This window comes from Hirundo rustica, chromosome 2 (assembly GCF_015227805.2).
Source record: "Hirundo rustica isolate bHirRus1 chromosome 2, bHirRus1.pri.v3, whole genome shotgun sequence".
NCBI lineage: Eukaryota > Metazoa > Chordata > Aves > Passeriformes > Hirundinidae > Hirundo > Hirundo rustica.
This window is the reverse complement of record NC_053451.1, coordinates 16,772,296-16,795,229: the sequence shown is the minus strand read 5'-3', so window position 1 is coordinate 16,795,229 and position 22,934 is coordinate 16,772,296. Positions and strand designations below refer to the sequence as shown.

Sequence of the window (22,934 nt, the reverse complement as noted above, 5' to 3'; positions counted from 1 at the left end):
GGGTAGGGGGCAACAGTGGGATGGGGATCCTGTCTGCATCCCAAGGGACAATGACTTGGGGCTCATTAATCCTGGTAGGGTTCAATTTCTATATGTATTTCATGTTCTCTCTTCAAAACCCATGTCTAGGGTGGCCCCAGTAGTGACCATGTCTCCTATTCCACCATGAGCAGCTCCCTGAAGGAGCCCCCATGGGGGGGCCACAGCCTCTGTGTCTCCATGGGAGCAACTTGGACAGCTCAGTTCCACCTGAGATATTAAATATTTTCTCGAAGAAGGTAGTGAGAAAAAGATTCAGCAAGCAGATTTGCACCAGCCTGGCTGTGCTGGGGAGATGTGACAGTAGGTCCCAGCTCCCAGTGGTGTACCCCACTCTTGGTCACATTCCTGGCTCCTGGTGATGAGCAGGAGACCCAGAAGTGCCCTGGGATGAGGACAGTGGTCTCAACAGCTGCTCCTTCTGAGGGACACAAAGGGTTGGATGCACATAGCACGTTTATTGCCATAAAGAAATAGGGACAATACAGAGCGAGTGCCCGGTGGCATTTATACTCACACTCAGTTCCCATTCCCCATCTTGCCAGCCCAGCTAACCCAGCAAGCCCCCTCCCATGGGAATGACAAATTCATCCTGGCTCCTGCATGGTCCACAATTTGCTTCCCCCATCCTTAAAAAACCAACACCCTGTGAAACCCCAGGACTATACACTGACCCATTCCCAAATGGCACCAGGGCACCTTATCACCCACAGCTGCAACCCTAGAGTCATTCACGCCCATCCCAGGGCAGCTCCTGCCCGTATCTGTGTCCGTGCCTGTGTCCATGCCCAGTGGTGGCAGGACTGTGGCTCTGCCCTCTCTGACGCTGCTCACTCCAACTCTTGGGGTATTCTATTGTCACTGTGAGTGCCCAGCGCTGCCTACAAGAAGTAAGTGATGTTTTCGGGGTTCAGCGGTGCTTGGATCTCCAGTTTTCGGGCCTTGCTGTTCTTCTCTACAATCTCCAGTCGCAGGGTTGGCACCTTGGACTTTCCTGTGCTGGAGGAAGACCCCTCTGTGGTTTTCAGCAGCTGCTTGTCGGAGTCTTCCACGGTGATCCTGAGGGTGCAGCCCCGTGGCAGCAGGTCCTGCTCGTAGGCAGCTGCCAGCTGGTTCACCACGCGCCGCTCCACCTGAGGGACAGACCAGATCCCGACAGGAAAACTCTGTGGAGAGCCTCCCACGGAGATGGCCAGCTCCTTCCCACCCTCAGGTAGTGCAAAATCATGCAACCTTTTCTGCATCCCACTTACTCCCTGTCTCTGGAGTGTGGGTGTGCCGCTTCCTCCCCCAGACCATGGACATATCCCCAGAGATGAGGACAGTCAGACCCACACGGTCATGAAATCACGGAAGGGTTTGGGTTGAAAAGGACTTCTTAAAGTTCGTCAACACTTCATATCCCCTGCCGTGGGCAGGGACACCTTCCACTAGACCAGGTTGCTCCAAGACACGTCCAACCGGTCCTTGAAGAGCTCAGGCTGCCATAGCTTCTCTGAGCAATTTGTGTCGGAGCCTGACCACCCTCACAGGAAGGAATCTCTTCCCAATATCGCCTCTAACTGTGCCTTCTTGCAGTTTGAAGCCATTCCCCCTTATTACTCCAGGCCCTTGTCTGAATTCCCTCTCCAGCTGTCTTGGAACCCTTTTAGGCACTGGAAGGGGCTCTAAAGCCCACAGAGCCTTCTCTTGTTAAGTTTCAACACCCCCACCTCTTCCAGCCTGTCTCCAGAGCAGAGGGGCTACAGCCCTCAGAGCATTTCCATGGCATCCTCTGGATTTGCTCCAGTGACTCCAACTCCCTTTTGATGCCTTTCCAATTCTGGCTCTCCCTGGGCAGTGGTGCTGGAGGTGACAACATGAACTTCACCCCAACTTCCCTCTTGCCTTCACCTCGTGTTTGATGGAGCGGGCACCATAGTGAAGATTGTAGCCATCCGCCAGCACGTCCATGACCTCCCTGTCCCAGAGCAGTGTGATGTTGTGCCTTGCCTCAGCCTGTCAGGGGGGAGAGGAGGAAAAGGAAGAAGAATTATGGATGTCCCCCAGCAAGCCCGGCACCCTTCTCCTCGAGTAGCGAGGCTGCTGCACTGGGGTGCTGAGAGGGGCTGAGCTCCACCAGACCAGTTCTTCCACAAAGGGAACCCAAAATCCCATTTAGACCCCGGAGAGCTCAGATGTGCAAAGACCAATTAGACAGAGGACATCTGTGAAGGCAGCCTGGAGTTCATCCCTGCTCCAGTCCAAGAGGAACCAACTCTGCTGCTCCCAGAGGTCCCAACTCCCCCCAGCACCCCAAATTCAACAGCTTGTATGATGATGGTAAAGATACACATCATTGGGTATCTTTACCCCAGGACAGATGCTTCGGCAGGGATTTCTTGAGTTATTTCTGAGTTATTCTGACTCTAAAGTCATTGTTTTTGGTTTTTTTTTTACCTTTTTGGCCCAAAAGTTGAGCTCCTTGTTGACCAGCTGGATGAGCTCCGAGTGGCAAAAAGGGAGAAAATAGACAATTTCATTGATCCTCCCCAAGAATTCGTCCCGTCTGAAGTGAGCCTGCAGGGACAAGGGAGGAGGTCAGCAAAGAGAGGGATGGTGACCCTGACAGGAACAGCAGTGAGAGTGGCATTGCAGAAGAAGCTCCCCAGGGATCATCCCACCTCCCACAGTTCCCAGCAGCCATCCAACCCCCACACCATGGAGCTGGACAGCATCCCGAGGTGCTTCAGAAACATCTCAAAGAAACTGAAGGTCAGGGGGATATCACTGCAGTCAGGTTTTCCTGACCTTGGGAGAGCAGGAAAACCCCCAAATCACACTGCAGCGTTTCCTGTCCTGTATCCCCTTTCCACCATGCATCATGGCTTCACTCCAAGAGTCAAAAAGCTGTGATTTATTTCTGCTGGGCTCTGACCTCTCCAACATTTTTAGTGGAGTTACATCCCTTCTCTCACAGGTGAGAGAGAAACACAGGGAAGGAGTCTGGAACCAAAGCTCAGGACACCTGAAACATGAACCATGAAAACACCATCCATACCTTCAAGATGGGGCGAATAACCTTTTCCTTGAACTGCTTGGAAATTGTGATCTTGTCGGTCATCTGGACATCCTCTGGAAGAGAGGTGGATTGGGGATGTCAGTAGGGACAGTGGGACAGTGGCTTCACCTCTGCCTGGATGAGCTGGAGCTGAGGGCAAGGAAGGGTCTGGGGAGTGCTGCAGGACAGACCTGGGACCTCCTCGTGTGCCAGCAGTTTGCTTTGGCAGCACAGTGTCCCTGCACTTGGCACTGTGGACCGCAGTTTCGGGTCCTGTGGTGCTCCAGGGGAACATCCTGTGCTGATGTGGCTCCCTCAAATGGCCAAAGAGCGCTGGCCCTGCCTCTCCTCCCTGCTCTGTGCCCACAGGAGCAGCTCCCAGAGGTTTTGGGAGGCTAAAGTGCCTGTTTGGGCTCCACAGCAGCTGATCAACTGACACACAAAGCACACTGGCCCTCTGGGGCTGTGAACACTGCAGGAGCCTACAGTCTCCCCACAAACACCAAACTCATGTTCAGGGTGCCTGTGGCACTGCTCAGGCTGCAGTCCACTTCCCTCTGCTGACTGCAGATGGAGCCAGGGTCTGGCTGCTCTCGAATCCTGACTCCCAGCCACTCTGGATGCTTGGCTGCAGCATCACCCTTCTTCCTCCCAGTGCCGTCTTCCTCTTTGTCTTTGTCAGCCCAGTTCTTCCCACAGCTTCACCCATTCCACACTCCTCCATGTGCTGTTTGACACCAGGGTGCTCACAGTGAGATAGATTCCCATGCCCTGGATTGGATCCTGGCACGCAGGGCAGGGCAGGGCAGGGCACACAGACCCATGCTGAGTGCTGGGACCCTGTCCCAGCTTTGCAGCCTTGATGAAGATTGCTGCCCCACACCAGCAGTGAGGGCAGTGAGGGCAGAAAGGGATTCTCAGGCTCCACTGGATAGGTAGTTTAGGCTGGAAAAGCCCTCTGAGACCATTAAGTCCAAGCATTCCCCCACCACCGTCACAAGTTCCACATCCACACATCTTTTACATCCCTCCAGGAATGGGAACTCCACCACTGCCCAGGGCAGCCTGTGCCAGGGCTGGACAACATTTTGGGGAATAAATTTTCCCAATATCCAACCTAAACCTCTCCTGCCATAAACTGAAACTGTTTCCTCTTGTCCTGGCACTTGTTACCCAGAAGAAGAGACTGGTGCCCACTTGGCTACATCCTCTGTTCAGGCGGCTGTAGGGAGTGAGGAGGTTCTTCCTAATGCCCAAAGTGGTGCAAGGTGCTCTGGAATCACCCAATCCAGTTCCAACCCCTCTCTCGGCAGGGATACCAATAAATCCCAGTATTTTGGCAAAGGAGAGCTGGAAAGGTAGAGGAGCCAGCACTGCTACCAGCATTCCCACTTCCTACATGTAATTGCTGCTGCTGCTACTGGTAGATGCAGAGCCAACTGGGGAAGCTGCTCCTTCCCTTTATCTTCCCATTTATCTGCCTGCCAGGCACTTTAGTGACTTCCTGCCACCGCATCTCCACCTCGAGAGCTCAGGAAATGGGCAGGAGCTCTTTGAAACCCAATTGAGGGCAGCTGCTGTGCCCAAATGTCCTCCCCAGCATCTCTCCTGCTGCAGCTGTACCATCCCAGAAATTAAAATTCAATGTTCTCCTCACTGAGCAGAGGAAACGTTTGGCATTTTCAAATGTTATTCTGGAAAGTTCAGTTGATGATGTGTTTTGTCCTTTACCCAGCCTGATTGAAGTTTAAAGATTCTGAATTAAGCTAATGTCGACAGCCACTTCTCCAAAGTAAAAGGAAGAGAGAGGGAGAAAGAAGTTGGAAAATAGGTTTGATGCCGAAATCCAACCTTTTTTCCTGCTCCTGTGGAGCTGATGCAGGGATATGGTGTATTTGAGATGGCACAGGCTGCTGTATACCTTGAGAGAGATATGGCATCCAGACAATTAAGATCATAAAAGGGTCTTAAAAACCGCAAAGTAAGTTTTTTAAGACTGATGAGAAAAGAAGGGATGCAGTCACTGCCCGTGGCTTCCTGGTCATCCACAGGCACAGCAGCATCTGATGGAAACAGGTTTTCCCTCTGCCTAAAAGGGACAGTCCCTGGTGCTAGCATCACCATTCATCCGTATATCCTCAGAGCTACCAGCAAAGGCACGGGACGTTGCACATCAAGTTGTTAATTTTCAAGCTCAGAGACTGCCCTTACTCTCCTCATACCCCTTTTATTACCTAATTCACATTTTGGGAAATTTTCCTCCAGTAGCCTGATATGTGAAGCCCGGATTCCCATTCCATGGGGAGGTAAAATTCACTAAACTCCGTCCTTTTGGGAAGGACTGACAGGAAACAAAACATTTCCTCCTTCATATGAGCACCTGAACCAGCCACAGTGTTTTGCAGGAAGCAAGTGGAAGGGTCCCACAAGAAAGAGAATGGTGAGTTCATAAAGAGAATCATGGAATCACATGAGTTTGGGTTCAGAGGGACCTTAAAGACCATCCAGTTTCAATCCACCTGCTCTGAAATCCTCATTATTTGACATTGCACCCTTCAGAGGGGGACTGCATCTTTAAGGCTCGGTCCAATCTCTCAGCCTTTCTCATCCTCTACTCACTTCCCTGGAAGTGCTTCAAGCCAGGCTGGATGGGGTTTGGAGCAACCTGGCCTAGGCAAGTCCCGGCCCACGGCAGGGGGTTGGAATGGAATGGTCTTCAAAGTCCCTTACAACCCAAACACTTCTGGGATTTCGTGACTTCCTGGCAGTAGAGCATTCCCAAGTCATGTGGACCAGTTAGGACCAGTGGAGAGGGGACTGAAGAGTCTGGGTGTGCCCCCTGCCATGGGATGGCTGAGCTGGTGCCAAAGCTGTGTTAGGAAGGAGGCAGGTTCTTTAGGGATTTGAAGACTGAAACTCCAGTACCTAAGTTTTCTGCGATCCTTTTCTTGCTCATCTCCATGGCCTCTTGCCGGAGCTGCAGTGCATGCTGTGCAATCTCCTCACTAGCCACGTTGGAGGTCATGATGAAGATGGCATCCTTGCAGTCAATGGTCTTCCCTTTCCCATCTGTCAGCCTGCCCTGTAACAACAGCAAGGTGACACCAGCTGTGTCAGCAGGTGCTGGAGGATGTAGCCAAAACACCAGGAAAAAAGAACATGAGTCCTATTTTTCCCCAGAGTGGATTCAATTTTGAAGGGATACCCAAGTACTGAGGTGAAAGGAAGCAAGGAGAAGTCCTTATTTCTCCATGAATGTCAAGAACTTCTGCACATGGTCCCAGCCTGCCCCATCCAGGACAGAATTAATTAAAGCACAGGGAAATGCCTTGCCAGGAGGAGGGTTGGGCCAGTCCTTGTTCAGCCTGGGGAAAAGGAAGGACTTCTCGCTTTCTGCAGCTCCCTGACAGGAGGTTGGATCTGGGATGGGGACCTTGGTCTCCTCCAAGGTAACAAGGGACAGGACAAGAATAAACGGCCTCAAGTTGCACCAGGGAATGTCTAAGTTGGATATTAGGAAGTATTTCTTCCCTGAAAGCGTTGTCCAGCCTTGGCACAGTCTACCCAGGGCAGTGTTAGAGTCCCCATCCCTGAAAGGATTTAAAAGCCATGTGGATATGACATTTAGGTCTAGTGGTGGGCTTGGCAGTGATGAGGGAAGGGTTAGACTTGATGGTCTCAGTTCCAACCTCAATGATTCCATCACTGTGTGGCTGCCCATATGTAACTCCTCAGCCTTTGACTTTCTGCCAGCCTCCCTGCGGTGGTTTTAGGTCTGACACAAGCCACAGGCTCAGGTCAGCAGTAACGCTAATGCTAACCCTAACCTCGACCCTAACCCTGCCTGTGGCTGTGGTCTGGACTGGGCAGAGCCCACAAATAATCATCTTATGGCTGTGATGGAGTGACCTGAGTAGCAGAGCTCCTCATCCCTGTGGGACTGATCACCTGGCAAACCAGGGCTGCCCAGCACCACTCCCGCAGTGGCATCAACCCTCAGCCCCCCAAACCAATTCAGGAACCTTTCCAAAGCACCAGTGCTCTTGATTAATAATATAAAAAAGACAGGGAAATAAGGAAAAAAGCAGCACCTCCCCAGGCTGTTTCTTTCCTCAATCCATCTCCAACAGCAGAGACCCAGCACAGTGACACAAATCCTTGTTGGGTGCTTGAGATTAACATTTGGGTTATTGCCCTGTCAAGTGCCTGGTACAGGAATTGATTTCACATTGAACTGCTACTGTGATGATCTACGCAAGAAAAACGGTGCTATTAATCCTTAAAAGAAAAACAAAAAAGCCCCTTCAAAACCTTCCAGCACGTTGCCCTGGAGTTTGGTGGCCTCCGAGGACAGACTGGGACCTTCAAAATCAACCAGAGAGTTGGAGAGTGACTTTGGACAACAGCCTGGAGTTACAGGACAAAGAGGAATGGCTTCACACTGCAAGAGGGCAAAGTTAGATGAGATATTGGGAAGAAATTCCTCCCTGTGAGGGTGGTAAGGCCCTGGCACAGGTTGCCCAGAACCTGTGGCTGCCCCATCTCTGGAAGTGTTCAAGGCCAGGTTGGACATGGCTTGGAGCAACCTGGTCTAGTGGAAGGTGTCCCTGCCCATGGCGGGGGGGGTGGTGGACTAGATGAACTTTTAAGGTCCCTCCCAACCCAAACTCCTCCATCTGTCATCCCTCTCCCCCCTAACTGTTACCTTCTGCACGTCCCTTGTGTTGCCTCTAACCTAAAACGTGAATTTACCTCATCAAACAGTTGCAGCATGATGGTGAGCACATCAGGGTGGGCTTTGTCCACCTCGTCGAAGAGCACCACAGCGTTTGGGCACTGCCTCAGCTTTTTCGTGAGCTGTCCGCCCTCTTCATGGCCCACGTAGCCCGGTGGCGAGCCGATGAATTTCGCCACCTAGGAGGAAGGAACGGGAGAAGTGAAGGCTGATCCATGGACAACGGCAATGAAGCCCTTCTGGTGACTCCTGCGGCCGCCACTGCTCTTTGCTGCTGACAGAACAAGTTCTTTGTTCTTTGTGACACCTATCGCACCCCAGCTATCCCAAAATCAGCTTAATATGCAAAAATTAAGCAAAATAAGGATTGAGCAATTCACTGCCCGGAGCTCAAACCGGCAGAATCCAAGGAGCAGGCATGGGCAGGTGGGAAGGCATTTTGGTGGGAAGGTGATTTGCTATGCAGGGTCTGAGCAACCTGTCCCAGATGACCATCCCTTTTATCCTTTTTAAGAGTAAGGATTCAAAAGATTATGAGTATCAGCTGGTTCTGGTACAGAATCAAAGCCACAAGTAGGCTTTGTGGGAAGAGGCCACAAGTAAAATACTTTTCCTATGTCATCACTTCTTGACACAGTGGTTTTTTTTAATGTTTTGAAATTTCGAAGGTTATACAGAATAGTGTTTCTGACAACAGGAAAGTTTTGGCAAAATGACAATTTTTGACACACAGCTTGGGGATAATTTTTGACACACATCTTACATATCTTACATCTACCCATGTCTGAGTGTCATCTGAAGTCAAGATCACAGAATCATGGAATGGTTTGGGTTGGAAGGGACCATGTAGTGCCAGCCCTGCTGCCATACACAGGGACACGTTCCACTGCACCAGGTTGCTTCAAGCCCCATTCAAGCTGGCCTTGAACACTTCCAAGGATGGGGCAGCCACAGCTTCACTGGGCAACCTGTCCCAGTGTTTTACCACTCTCACTGCTAGGACCTTGCTGCTTTTTGGGGAGACAGAGCCCGCCAAAGGGATTTAGGATCCCCTCAGCCCCAGGGGTGACCTTGGCAAGGATTGCAGAAAACTTGGCACCTTGGACCTCCTGTGGCATGAGAATTGGGCAGAGGTTGAGATGGGAGGGGTGGACTTGGCACCACTGTCCTGTATTCTGCTGGATTCTCCCCCTTTCCTCCATGGAAGTTAGGCTGAGGCAGTGATCCCACATGGCACTCAACAATGTTGTGAGGATAAGGGGTTTGGGGCAAGCTGTGCCTGCCTGGGCATGGGTAGGTAATGAACAGCATGTGCCTGCAGGTTTAACGCATGAGATGATCCTCTGGATTCCACCATCTCTTCTCAGCTGCTCTCTTCCCAAAGGCTTCCCAGCCCAAGGGAACTCACAGCACTGGACACATATTATTAAAATTTTCCTTGCTCCTTGGTCTCTGTTCCTAATTTGCCTCAATGTCTTCCAGTTAGGACAGGGTTAATTTCTGCAGTAGCCAGGAGGGGCAAGGCTTGGACCTGGTGGATATTCTATCTTACCTCATCAATCACAAGCCAGGAGCAGAGGAAAAGGAGTCTTTTCTGGGGAGAATGGGTTCCTGGTTCCTTCTGATCAAATAAGAGTGGCAGAAGGATGTGGAGTAGCTGGTTCTGAGCTGGAGGGCATGGCTGGGGGAGCATGGCGGTGGCTGGGTTGGGTCAATGAGCATTTTGCATGTGAATCCCTCTCTCTTCTTCACATAGTTTTGTTATTAATGTTGCTGCTTGTTTGTTTTCTTATCTCATTTCTGCTTCCAGTAAATTGCCCTTATCTCAACCCATGTCCCTTACCTTCTGAGCCTCCAGTTCTCCTCTTCAGCCCACTGCTGTGAGGAGGGACAAGGGGAGGTGGGGAGTGAGTGAGTGGCTACTGGTTTGGAGTGTCTCAATGGGAGCACTAAATTGGGGAGCACCATGCCTAAACCACGATATTCAATTAAAGTTGCTTTCTGGCAATTTACTTGTAATTTAATGCACAACTTGGAGCAACTCCTGTTGTTCTGCTCTGCTCCCACCCTGACACACCAAAATGCCCATTTTTTCTGGATTAAATTTGAAGCTGCTCCCTTCAGAGCCCATTTACTGACCTCATGCCTCTCCTGGAACTCCGACATGTCCAGTCTGATGAAACCCTGCAAGAGATTTAGGATGAGATTTGATCAATCTGCTTGCTGCCAGAGAGAGCTGCAGCGGTACTGACAGGGCTGAATTTTTCTAAATAAAATAGATATTTTTGTGGTTCAGCTTTTTAGAAATCAATCACAAGAAGAATGCAACACCCCTCCACAAAAATCCATCAAAAATCATAAAGCTGAGGTGAACTGGGCTTGTGGGTGATCACCCAAAACAGAGGATAGTGTTAGAGAATTTATAGCTTCCACCCAAGTTTCCATTTTGCCTTTGAAAAGCTGATGATTCACCGCAGATACTGAATGTTGTGATCATGGAGCTGAAATCCATGTCCTAGATGGGAAAGGAAAAGAAGGGAAGGAGAGAGAAGGGGAGGGAAGAGGAATATTTCAGTTGGAAAGAACCTACAGTGATCCTCTCATCCAGCTGACCAAGAAGAAGCCAAGCCTGGACTTCCCAGCATCATACTAAACAGTCAACCAGACAAAACCACTGTCTGAGATGGAGAAGGAGACATGTCTGGGAATACACCTCCTCTGGACATGTGTACATGGCACACACATGGACACCATCACATGGAGATCCCAGAATTAGAGAACAAAATCACTGAACCATTTGGGTTGGAAAAGCCCTTTCAGACAATAGAGCCAAACTGTTCCCCCAGGACTGCTAAGCCCACCACCAACCCATGTCCCCAAGGGCCACATCCACACATCTGTTAAATCTCTTCAGGGATGGGGACTTCACCACTATGCTGGGCAGCCTTTTCCAGAGGTGAACAGAAAAAAATCCCTAAAATCCAGCATATCCTCCCTTGTTGCAACTTGAGGCAGTTTCCTCTACTGTCATTTGTTACCTGGGAAAATAATGGAACCAGAGAATGGTTTGGGTTGGAAGGGACCTTTAGGACTACCCCATTCCAAACCTCCTGCCATAGGTAGGGACACCTTCCACTAGACCAAGTGGCTCCAAGCCCCATTCAACCTGGTTTTGAACACTTTCAGGGATGTGACAGCCACAGGTTCTCTGGGCAAAATATCCCCATGCAATAATTTCCTGGAAAATTATTAAAATATCTACAAATTCCCAGGGCAGAGCAAGATTGAAAAAATTGACTCTGTCTTGCAGATGAGAAGGGGCAGTTCCAGGTTTTCCTTTCCTAATCTGTCAGTTCCTGTGAATTGCTGCCCCTCATCAGGGCCTGTGGGGGGTATGACCCCCTCTCATCCCTCATTAGGATGCCAAGGGCTGAGCTGGTTCATTACTAATAAATCCCAGACTCTTGCTCCTATCAAATTAACACAACACTCAGGGTTTAACTGATTTCCCCATTGGATGACTGGCCATGGAACAGTTCCATGCACGGGATTAGGGATGAAGGTGCTCAAGATTCAAGATGTATGGCTTCTGGAAGGCATTTCTAGAGGAATGAGGAAAAGAAACCAGAACAGCTGTTTCTATAGCATTGGTTCCAGTTTGGTCTTCTTTCTGCGCATGTTGCTGCACTGGGTGTCTATTCACTGTTGGAGGATGTGGGGAGGAGGGATTCACCTACGCACAGCTCTGCTTGTCTGCTCCTCTTTTCTCTGGCTCCATGTGGGAGAGAGCTAAGCACCTCTTAGAGGTAGCCAGAGGCTCAAATGTGAAACACGGAAGAGGATGTAATATAACGGAATGGAATGGAATAGAATATTAGAATGGAATAGAATTGAACAGAGTAGAAGAGATTGCAACTGAATGGATTGAAATAATTGGAATGGAAAAGAAGAGACAGAACGGAATAGAATAGATTGGAATGCAACAGAATAGAAAGAACAGAACAGATTAGAAAGGAATGGAATGGAATGGAATGGAATGGAATGGAATGGAATGGAATGGAATGGAATGGAACTGAATGGGACAGAATAGAATAGAATAGTATAGAATAGAATAGAATAGAATAGAATAGAATAGAATGGAAACCCCACACATCACTGAAGCGCCCTCCTGCAAAGCCACCACCTCCATGAAATAATTCCAACCCACCTTCTCCAAAATCTGACCACTGGGTAACAAACTAAATAATTCAAACTGCTTCTGGATACCAAACACTTCAGCACTTAATATTATGAGCAGGAAATCAATGTTGCATTGCTACAGTCCATACTGGCAGGATGTGAAAAGTGGTGAAGCTGGGGATATGGAAAACAGATTTCTGGAATTTTATCCTTCTAACAATTTACAGTGATATTACTAATAGAAGCAAAAAAAAAAAAAAAAAAAAAAAAATTCACAGGGAGCACAAATGTTACATCCATATAAATTTTTACAATTCAAATATTCTGGTGACATAGACAGGAGCATAGACAGTGTCCTGGGATGATCCCACAAGAGTGGGCAGCAGGGTGGGGATTTTGCTCCTCTGCTCTGCTCAGGTGAGACCCCACCTGCAGAGCTGCCTTCAGCTCTGGGATCAAACATCAAAGGGATGTGCAGTTGTTGGAGAGGGTCCAGAGGAGGCCATGAAGATGCTCTGAGAGCTGGAGCCCCTCTGCTCTGGAGAGAGGCTGGGAGAGCTGGGGGTGTTCATCCTGGAGAAGAGATGGCTCCCAGAAGACCTTAGAGTACTTCCAGTGCCTAAAGGGACTCAAGGAATGGAGTGACAGGACAAGGGGGAATGGCTTCCTACTGACAGAGGGCAGGGTTAGATTGAAGAAATTCTTTGCTGCAAAGATGGTGAGGCCCTGGCACAGACTGCCCAGAGAAAGTCTGTTTGCCCCATCCCTGGAAATGTTCAAGGCCAGTTTGGATGTGGCTTGGAGCAACCTGGTCTAGCAGAAGGTACCCCTGCATTTGACAGGAGGGGTGGAACTGGATGATCTTAAAAGACCCTTCCAACCCAGACCTGTCTGTGATTCCATGACTTTCACAGGTCCCTCTCAGTGCAGAAGAAGCCCTTTCTCAAGGCAGCACAGCCACACAATGAACCCCCTGATGATTCTCCCCACAGCCCTTTACTGCCAGCACAAAGCAGGGATGAGCCATTACCTTTTTGATGTCCTTATGGATGTACTTGGCTGTTTGCTTGGCCAGCTCTGTTTTACCTGTTTCAGAGAAGGAAAGAGATAACTTGCATTAAAAGCCAGATCTGTCCATCTTCTGTCTGTTCATCAGCTCTGCTAACACCACACCTGTCACTTCTTGCAACCAATACATGTATTTTCCTTGGGAAGTGGGCATTGCTGTTTTACCAGGATCACACTCACTGGAGTTCCCAGCCTGGGCAGGGTGAACAGGTGCATTAGAACAGCGGCATCTCTGCATTGGCTCCTTCAGCTTTAATTGATTCTCACATGATGAGAACTAAGCTCTTGATTTTTTCCAGAAAAAGATGTGGATAGATCAGAGTTTTTCTATATTGGATAGATCAGATTTTTGCTATATTTACCCTCAATATTCCAAGTTCCTCATGCAATGCCTTGGAATCTCCAAATAAAGAATTTCAAGGAAATGGGGTGCTTCTCCTTTACTTTATATAAGGTGACAGTCAAAAAATTCTGGGATTAGGAAGAATCAGAAGTGGAGCAAATCCACCCTGATAAGGGTGAACACATGCACCAGTTCATGCCAGGCCATGTTGTGTTCTCCCAGCCCATCTGGGAGAAAAACTTTGTTAAAGAGGCAGTGTTTTTGAAGTGTGGTGCCAGAAAACTTCTCTTCCCTGCTGCTAGCCCTCAGCATGACACTGCTGGCTTTGTCAGGTTGATCAGGGAAAAGACTGGGCTGATTTTGGCTCCTGGGGTGACCAGTAAAGCTGAGGTGAAGCCTGTCACCCCTCTGGAGGATGGATGCTCTGGGGGTTCACACTTGTCCCTCACACACCTCTCAACAGTGCACTGCACATGGATCCCTGTGGGATTTATTTGCACACTGAAAAATAAATGAGCAGGGACAAAAATAACTATTCTGAAGAAAAAAAACCAAAAAAACCAAAAAACCGACACGTGTTTTTAAAAGGAAATTAGGTTAAAAAATTCATTCTTACTGGAGTATTGTACATCTGCCCACAGCTGTATTGCAGGGACAATGGATCTGGTGTGTCAGATCAGCAAATCACCAAAAAAAGGGCTACAAATATGGGAGTTCATGGGGAGTGCTCTGCTCCACCTGATAAATCTGCAAAAAATTTTGCATTTGATTTCAGTTTGAGCTTTGCTGACTTAGGATGACGCTGGATCAGAGCTCCTGATGCGTAAGGATGCGAAACTATTCTTCCTATAAAAAGAAGGAGAGGAAAAGGAAAAGGAAAAGGAAAAGGAAATAGAAAAGGCAAAGGAAGATGAAGAGGAAGAGGAAAAGAAAATGAAAAGAAAAGAAAAGAAAAGAAAAGAAAAGAAAAGAAAAGAAAAGAAAAGAAAAGAAAAGAAAAGAAAAGAAAAGAAAAGACAGAAATACAAGAAAATAAAAGAAAAAAAGAAATAAAAGAAAGAAAAGAAAAAGAAAAGACAAGAAAAGAAAAGAAAAGAAAAAGAAAAGAAAGAAAAGAAAGAAAAGAAAAGAAAAGAAAAGAAAAGAAAAGAAAAGAAAAGAAAAGAAAAGAAAAGAAAAGAAAAGAAAAGAAAAGCCCCCATTGAAGTCCATGGGAGTGGAAGAGCCAACAGTTTACATCCCTCAGTCTTCAGATCTGCTGTAGCCGGGCAATGAAGTATCAAAAATATTTTATCCTGGTTTTATACAGCCTTATAGCAACTTATTTGGTTAATGCTTGGCGTGTCACTGCTCTGCAGCAGGAGCATGGCATCACCTGTGCCCCTTTAACCTCCCCAGCACTGGAGCATCAGCACCTTCTTGAGCCCTTTGGGAAACAGTGGAGGCAGAAGCCCTGAGGTTGTTCCAAATGTCACAAATCAGTTACTTTGAAGCTGTTTTGTTGTTTTTTTTTTTTCCCCACAACTAAAAGTCATTTGGACCATATCATGAACTGATCAGCTGTCATGTGGCATTTGATTGGGCTGGAGGACAAATCTTATTGGTGTCAATAAAATCCTGTCATTCCAAAGCAAATCTGTGCCCACAGGAGCAGACGAGCAGAGATTCAGTTTGCAGGCAGCAAATTTCTACTATCGTCCCACCATTCCCACTGGAATAGAGGGGTTTTCACCAGAAAGTTGTTAAAGTTATACTTTTACTCTGAAAATTGTCCCCTTTTGAAACTCAGAGGGGGGGTTGTCCTCTGGGATAACTCGGCAAGAGGCTGGATGCGGCTGTGCGTGCCGGTGTCCAGCTGTGGTCACCCTGCTGGATGATGGGTGGGTGACCTGCTGAAAGATGACAGTGTGTTTACCTGGTATTTTATTCAGACCCTGCAGCCCTGCAACAGCTTCCAGCCCCTCTCCTCAGAGCTCTCTGTCCCCCTCGCCGCAACCCAAACGTTACCTATTCCAGAGGATCCCAAGAAAAGAAACACCAGCGGGTGCTCCTCATCGTACCAGCCATTTTCCTTCCTCCGAATAGCTGCATTTGAAGACAATGAAAACAAAAAAGAGAGGGGGTGAAGCATATAAATCAATGCCACAAAGCAAGTGTAATTATCACTAAGTATACACTATGTTTTACTGCTCTCTACCCACTCCCAGTCCTCCCTGCCATTAGTGCTCTCTAATTTGATTAGCCAGCCAAGGCCCCAGAGACACCTAATAAGGTTAGCATGGATTTGGAAAGCTGCCCAGAGCAGATTTCGGATAAAGTTTTCCAGGATGTGCACTCAGCGTTGCCAGGGAGACGGCGGAGCGGGGGGACAAGGATGGATGGATGGACAGAGGGATGGAGAGGCACTCTGCCTCACCAGCTCCCAAGTGCAACCTTTCTGTGAGGAAAAAACAGCAGTTTTGAAGAGGTTTATAGGTTATTTCTGGCATGGAATGGGAAGAGAGAGGTGGCTGAAGGTCACAAACACTCTGAATTGGTGCAAGGATTGGGAAAAGTGTGGCGATTATCTCAGTGCCTCTCTGGACAGCAGCATCCAAGTGCACCCTGGGTAAGATACTAGTGGAAAATTTTACAAAAGGCAAGAGCCCCGATTCCCTTCCAATCTCCCAGTCCAATCAGCACAGCCCTTTCTAAGGACAGACTGAGGTCTGCTGTGCAGAATTGGCGATGGCTCCTACCCCCATGGGTGCCCACGGTTCCCCAAGGTGCTCTTCAGCCCCCCAGAGCAGCCTCAGTCTCTATGAGTGTGCTCACCAAACCAGTAAGATCATTGCACTGGGCTTATTTCAAGGAGGAGGAACTGCTTTTGAGGCCAAAAGATCAAATCTCATCCTCCGCTGGCTGGATCTGGTCTCTGGAACACACAAGTGGTTCTCCTGGATCAGAGCATCTTCCAGTTCAACGTGAGAGATGAACTGACATCCCAGCCTTTCTGCTTTATCTGCAGTATTTCAATCCAGCATGTGAATCTTGTAAGGTGTTTTGTAAGAGAGAACATGCACTGTACAGACTCAGGACTCCTCAGACCCAGCAAGGTCTCATGGCTGGTGCACAGTGTCCTCACATCCAGCCAAACTCAAAATGTGGCACAATAGGAAGCAGGGCATGAAGATGGAAAGATGCCCAAAACTTGTAACTGACAGGAAGCTGAAGGTAGTAGGGGAAAACAACAGCACTGGAGGTGGGATGAGCAGAAGGAAAACAGTGGCAGGGCTGTGGCTTAAAGGTCTTGGAATGCTGCTGCACACAGGCACGGCAAAGCTCGGCCTCTGCTGCCTTTCAGTGGTGTTCACAGCAAAAGCAGGAATAAAGCCAAGAAAGAAGAAACCCACTTCTCTTTGTGACTGTCACCCTCAAAGCGCAGCTCCCTCATCTCCTTCTGGCCACTATCCTGGGTCTCAGCCTCTGTCCTTATGCCTCAGTCCTGTGCCTCCCTTGAATGAGGCACTGGCTGGCTCTGTGGGGAGCTGTGGGTTTGTCTTCTTCCCTGAGCTGGCAGGAGAGCATGAGAGTGGCTTTTAAAACTGTGGAATTCTTAAATTCAATCTCAAAGTCAGTCCATAAAATCCTTTTCTTGATGGGGTATGGTAAATAGAAGACATCTAAGAAAAGGCATCTTAGGCATGGCATGCCAAGAGTTCTTCTTGCAGGGGAGAGAAAACTGACACAGGAAATAAAAAGTACCATTTTGCATATAAAAATATTTGCATATAAAAATATTTAAACAATATTTCCATTTTGCATGTAGAAAGAAATGGAATGTCACAGCCTACAGCCTGACATGGAAATGCTGCCTCTCCTGGCAGGGACACGCTGGGAAGATGTTAAACAGCAGCAGCTCAAGTGAGATTTTGGAGTGTATAGATGCATGGAGGGGTCTCATGGGAATTTGGAGCTGCAAGACCTGCACGAACCCAAACTCCTCAGAGTCCATGGTTGTATTCCAGGAGACCCAGGTAGCATGGAATCCGGCAGATCTAGTGAGGATTAGGAAAACAAGAGTAAAGTCTCACTGCAAGAACAAATCAATGAGCTGAGGTTAATGACGAGGGATGTGAGGAGTGACCTGACCACAGTCATTAAGGATCTCCCCAAGTAGGCACTGAACTTGCTCAGCTACAGAGAAAATTAAGGTGCTCCAGGGGCTGGAGCAAGAGGATCAAACTACAAATAAAGCAGAACAGTTTTAATAACGAGGCTGATTAACCACTGCAGCCACTTACGAAGAGAGTGGGACTGAATTCCTAATCCCTTTAAAATCTGTAGGGAAAGCCAGAAGGGCTTCCCAAAAGGCAGTGGTAGCTCAGGATGAAGATGAAACGTTTGCATGGCTGTCCAAATATCAAAAAAACCCCCCAGCTTAACCTTACACCCAAGGCATGTAGAATCATGTAATTGTAGAAGGGTGTGGGTTGGAAGGGACCTTAAAGGCCATCAGTTCCAATCCCTTCAGAAATGGGACTGAACACTGGGATTTAGTGGGAGCTGGACCCCAGAGCCACAAGAACTTGCCATTCCATGCCCAGACGCAGGCAGATGCATTACTTGTCCTCCAGGCCACGCTAATGTGTCCTGATTCCTGCCAAGGCTTAATTAGTTTGGGCACTGGCTGGTGCCTGGCTCTGTCTCACACTGCCTGGGCATATCAGCACAACAGACCAGCTTGGCTGCGGCCAGCAATCTGGTTCTGTGCAAAATCCTGGACAAAACCTGGTGGGAATCCCGTCCTGCCCTTCAGCTGCTCACTGGCCATGTCATCCCTGGAAACAGCCACCGCAGGAGACGAAGAGGAGAAAATGCTCTGCCACTGGCAGAGGTGCAGAGAAGGGTCTGTGCTGCATCCCTCTGTGTGCCCTTCCCAGTGCTGCACATGTTCCTTCTCAAGCCTTTACAGCAGTGAATGGGAGGTCAAACACCTGGGGTGAGGAAATTTCATAAAAATTGATGGGGAGTAGCACAACCACAGATAATTCCTGCAGCTATCTCAGCTAAGATAATAATGGTAATAAAAGTAATAAACTTCTGCTTTGGGGCATAGAGTGACCACTCACAGGGTCAAGCGCATTCAGGGTCCAAAGACAGCGGGGTTAAGTGCCGCCTTCTTCCCCTCCCCTCCGCAGCAGGATGCCAGAGTTTATGGTTAAATACTCAAAGCAACTCCAGGGATATAAAGTATCCCTTAAAAAACTACCATAAAGTTAGAGTGTGAGATTCAGCATGTGGTCTCTGTTGGAAGATGCTGAGCATCATACTTAGGAAGAGATTCTTCCCTATGAGGCTAGTGAGGAACGGGCACAGGTTGCCAAGAGAAGTCGTGCTTAGAAGGCCAGGCTGGAACTGGGCTTAGAGCAACCTGGTTTACTGGAAGATGTCCCTGTCCACGTCAGGGGGATTGGAGTGAGGTGGGCTTTAAGGTCTCTTCTAAGCCAAACAGTTCCATGGTCATGAGTCAGCGGGTTAGTCAGATTAACAGAGTGATAAGATGTAAATGCTTTTCTACAGCCTTAAAACAATGAGCTATTCCAGCACATTGCACTCTTGAGGTTTGGAAAAACTTAAAAAAACCTGGATATCGCTAGAGAAGGGACACCACGCCCTCTAGGTTCCACCACTGGGGCTGGAGGAGGCTCTCTCAGGCTGTCCAGTGCAGTGTTCAGCTTCAACAGCAGGAACAAAAGTCCAATCCCAGGTCAGAGCAGAATATCAGTGCCAGTTCCAAGGATGAAAATCTCAGCTAGGAGAGCCACGGAAGCACTCTTCTCCTTGGAGTTTGCACTCTCAAAGCAGCTGCTAGCCACACTGATCACTCTTCATTGTCACCCAAGCGTGAAAACCATGCTCTGCCTCTGGGAAAGCTGCCCCCTTTAGTTAGCAGAACTAACTAACTAACTAACTAACTAACTAACTAACTAACTAACTAACTAATTAAGAAACAGGAGAGAGGTCACACTGCTGGGCTGAAATCTCATTACGACATTCAGCCCCCATGTCCAAAACAAGAGCCTGATGGTAATGACACTGGGGCCTTCTTCTGCGGAGCCGTTCCTGGCATTGCTGCTGTGCTCTCGCTTTATTTCGTCCATCTGTAACGGTGTGACTGCAGCCCTGTGTCTCCGAGAGGCCCTTCAGCCCGCTATTGAACTGATAAATTCACTGTATTACTTTACACAAATCAATACCCCAGCAGTTATCAGCACTTGATGTGACTGAAATTGGTTTCAGCCAATTTGTGAGTGTAATAAATGTCCATTTATCAAATCAATTCATTCTGTGGGGCTCCTCGGCCTGTCCGGGTTTGGGGTACCACGGGGTGAAGGCTCTGGGGCCAACCCCACCTAGGGATCGTTGCCTCCATCCAGGTTCTGATCCAGGGTCTGCAGCATTCCCAAAGAAGCTCTCTTTCAGCCCTGCTGCTGGTGGCTCAGGGTTATGAAACCCCATATTAGACCAAAGCTGTGTCCTTGCAAAGTTGCACCTGGCCTGCAGGTAGCAACACACATCAAAAACCAGCCCTCATAAAGAATCCTTTATCGTCCAAAATAATCCCAGTTTCCTTCAGACCAGAGCAAGATGATGGTCTTGCTCATCCATTTTCCTACAGTTTTGAAACACTGACTGATTTCAACATCATAGCTGCTCAAAATTTTAGCATTAAATCACAGATTTTTCTGCACTACCCTATCTTCAAAATCCCTGAAAAATAAACACCATTTCTTCCTCGCTCCTTATTCAACTTCAGGAAGAGCTGGTACAGATTGCTTCAATCTTAAGTTTTATTCCCCCTGAAAGGAGGAAGTGGTAAGTTTGAACCACCCTACTTCTAAGTGAGCACTGATGGCAAACATGGCATATCCATATAGAAAAGGTATTCTTTACCCGACATAATATTTAGGATATTAGACCAAAAAACAAACACACATTTATCTATTTGGGGAAAATGCCTCCTTTAGCTTATGACCTCAGAGAGGAGATGTTGCTTATCACTTCTGTCTCCACATCTTCCAGTGAAAAGGCAAAGCAGCCCTAACCAGATCCAGAGCTCGACCATTTAGGGAAGTCCTGGAAACACAACCCTAAGCCTTTTAGCTGCTCATTTGTATATACTAGTTAGAGAATCCCAGCAGTTCCTGAGATGACAGCAATGACCTGCCTGTTTCTGATGCCAGGAGATTCAATATTTAATGGAGATTTTGTTAAGATTAACTCAACATCTACACCTGTTGAGGGGCATGACCAAGGTGCCTCCCCACCATCACTCACCCAGTCAGGCACTGGTAGAAACCTTGTATGCTGGGAGATGTCCAGTTACCATCAGTCAACCATCATCCACTTTCTCCCAGTCCTGTCCTGCTCCACATAGCAGTAAAGAGTGTTGCAGGGCTTGGATATATCCTATGGAGGCAACGGGGAAGGATTTTCCCCCTGTGGCTGCTGTTGGGGCTGTGGCTGCAGGGAGCTCCCTACCAGCACTGCCGGTGCATCCCCTTGCAGGGGGTTGCTGGGATAACAGCTGGACTTGGTGATCTCAGAAGTTTTTTCTAAACGATTCCATAATTCTGTGATTCCATTCTATCCCCATTACCCCAGACCTCGTGCTTCTAACCCCGGATCACACGTTTCCTTTGTATTCCTAGCTAAGCCCCTCTGGAGACTGTTTGGATCATGCACCGAGTGACGGATCAAATCCAATTATTCAATTAAGGCACCAGTTATAAATTAAACATATCAGCCAAGCTCGGTGGATCTGAAGATGTAGAGTGTAGCAGGTCTGCTCACCAGCAAATGGCATTGGTGAGGGCAGAGTGGAGGGATGTAGGGTCCACAAAGTGGCAGAAAAACCAGCTGGGCACAAAATAAACAGCAAAGATAGAGAGGAAGTGCTTGAGAGAGAAAGTCCTGTCTCACAATTTATCCTTCTGGACAGAAAAAAAAAAAAGAAAAGAAAATGAAAAACCAGGCAGAAAGGAAGCGGGGGAGGAGGGGACAGAGAGTCTCCCACTACCTTTTGGTCCAATATCCTGAGGCTGCAGGGGTATCAAGCACATTCCCTATAATTCAATAAGAAAAACCTCCATAAAGGCAAGGACGTTAATGCGCAGAAACGCCACCTGTGTCAGGAACAGGCACTGCCCATTAATCACAGCTCCCCAATTAGCTGGGGCTGCTGCCCCCAGGCAGAGCTGCTCTCTGAACACACAGGGTGGTTGTTGTTTTTGCAGGAGTGTAGACTCCTTCCCATCTCCTTCCCAGCTCCTTCTCAGCTCCCAGCCCACACTGGGCTGCTCTTTGTTAACTAAAGGAAATGCATTTGTGTTTCTGACAGCATATTCCTTGTGGTTCTGCCCTGGCCTCAACAGCACTGATTTTGCTGTCCCATTTTCAGGCATTAGCTGGGCTGCACAGATGGGTCAGGAATTATTGACAGGAACCAGAGGCTTTGGACTGGCAATCAAACCTAGACCAGATTGCTGGAGCCTTGATTTCATGGAATCACAGAATAGTTTATGTTGGGAGGGAGCCTCAAGCTCATCTCATTCCAACCCTTTGCCGTGGACAGGGGCACCTTCCACTAGCCCATGTTGCTCCAAGCCCCATCCAGCCTGGCTTTAAACACTTCTAAGGATGGGGCATCCACTGTGAATTCCCCAGAACCTTGCAGACCTGCCCAGAGGCATCCTCAGATCAAGGCTTGAGGGAACAGTTTGTCTTCCCTGTGGAGCAGGTGTGGGAGGGCAGTGGGCAGCATGTCAAGGGTCCTACCTGCCCCCACTGTGGCTATGGCATTCTCCTGACCAATGATGTGCTCCTTCAGCCGCTGTTCCAGTGGGAATCTCCGTCGTTCCTCCAACTCCCTCCTGCGCTGCTCCTCCTGGAACTGTGGAGGGAAGAAAACACAAGGATCAGAGGCTTTACGGAGCATTGGGTCAGTACACAGATGTCAGAACCCCGCATGGGGATCTCTCTGACACGGAGCCAGAGCATCCCCAGAGCAGATGCAGTTTGGTCTGGATGCACCAGCCCTAGCAAGAGGAAATTTCTGAATCTGTCATGGATGGAAGTTGGGGGAGTGGGAATGGGAATCCTACTTTGCTGATGGGAAATCAGACCCTGTGCTACCTCTGTACTGGTGACAAAGAGGGAAAATGGTGCTGCTCAACAGCTCTTAACCATTAGGCGCTGTTTATTTTGGGAAATAAAGGCATGACTGTTCTACCTAGCTTTGTCTTCCTACCCTCCAACCATTTCCTGTTCAAAGACTCCAACCGGATCCTTCAGGGATGGCAGAGTATCACCGTGCCTTACATCCAAGAGAGCTGGAGAGGGACTTTGGAAAAGGGCAGGGAGTGACGGGACAAGGGGGAATGGCTTCCCATTGACAGAGGGCTGGGTTAGATGGAATATTGGGAAGAAATTCTTCCCTCTGAGGGTGGTTAGGTCCTGGCACAGACTGCCCAGAGCAGCTGTGGCTG

At 48.5% G+C, this 22,934-nt stretch overlaps 1 protein-coding gene across 1 annotated transcript in view; it reads right to left on the bottom strand.

The window, feature by feature from the left end:
- Positions 1–477: 477 nt before the first annotated feature.
- The window catches only part of CLPB (ClpB family mitochondrial disaggregase), a 73,715-nt gene continuing 51,258 nt past the window's right edge, over positions 478–22,934 (bottom strand). The window contains exons 7-16 of the mRNA XM_040056450.2: positions 22,225–22,339; positions 15,412–15,489; positions 13,024–13,079; positions 9,954–9,998; positions 7,832–7,993; positions 6,005–6,161; positions 3,080–3,153; positions 2,479–2,598; positions 1,933–2,037; positions 478–1,172 (exon numbers count right to left, since the gene is read on the bottom strand). Coding sequence (XP_039912384.1) covers positions 921–1,172; positions 1,933–2,037; positions 2,479–2,598; positions 3,080–3,153; positions 6,005–6,161; positions 7,832–7,993; positions 9,954–9,998; positions 13,024–13,079; positions 15,412–15,489; positions 22,225–22,339 — 1,164 coding nt within the window. The 3' untranslated portion in view covers positions 478–920. The remainder of the gene's footprint in view (positions 1,173–1,932; positions 2,038–2,478; positions 2,599–3,079; positions 3,154–6,004; positions 6,162–7,831; positions 7,994–9,953; positions 9,999–13,023; positions 13,080–15,411; positions 15,490–22,224; positions 22,340–22,934) is intronic.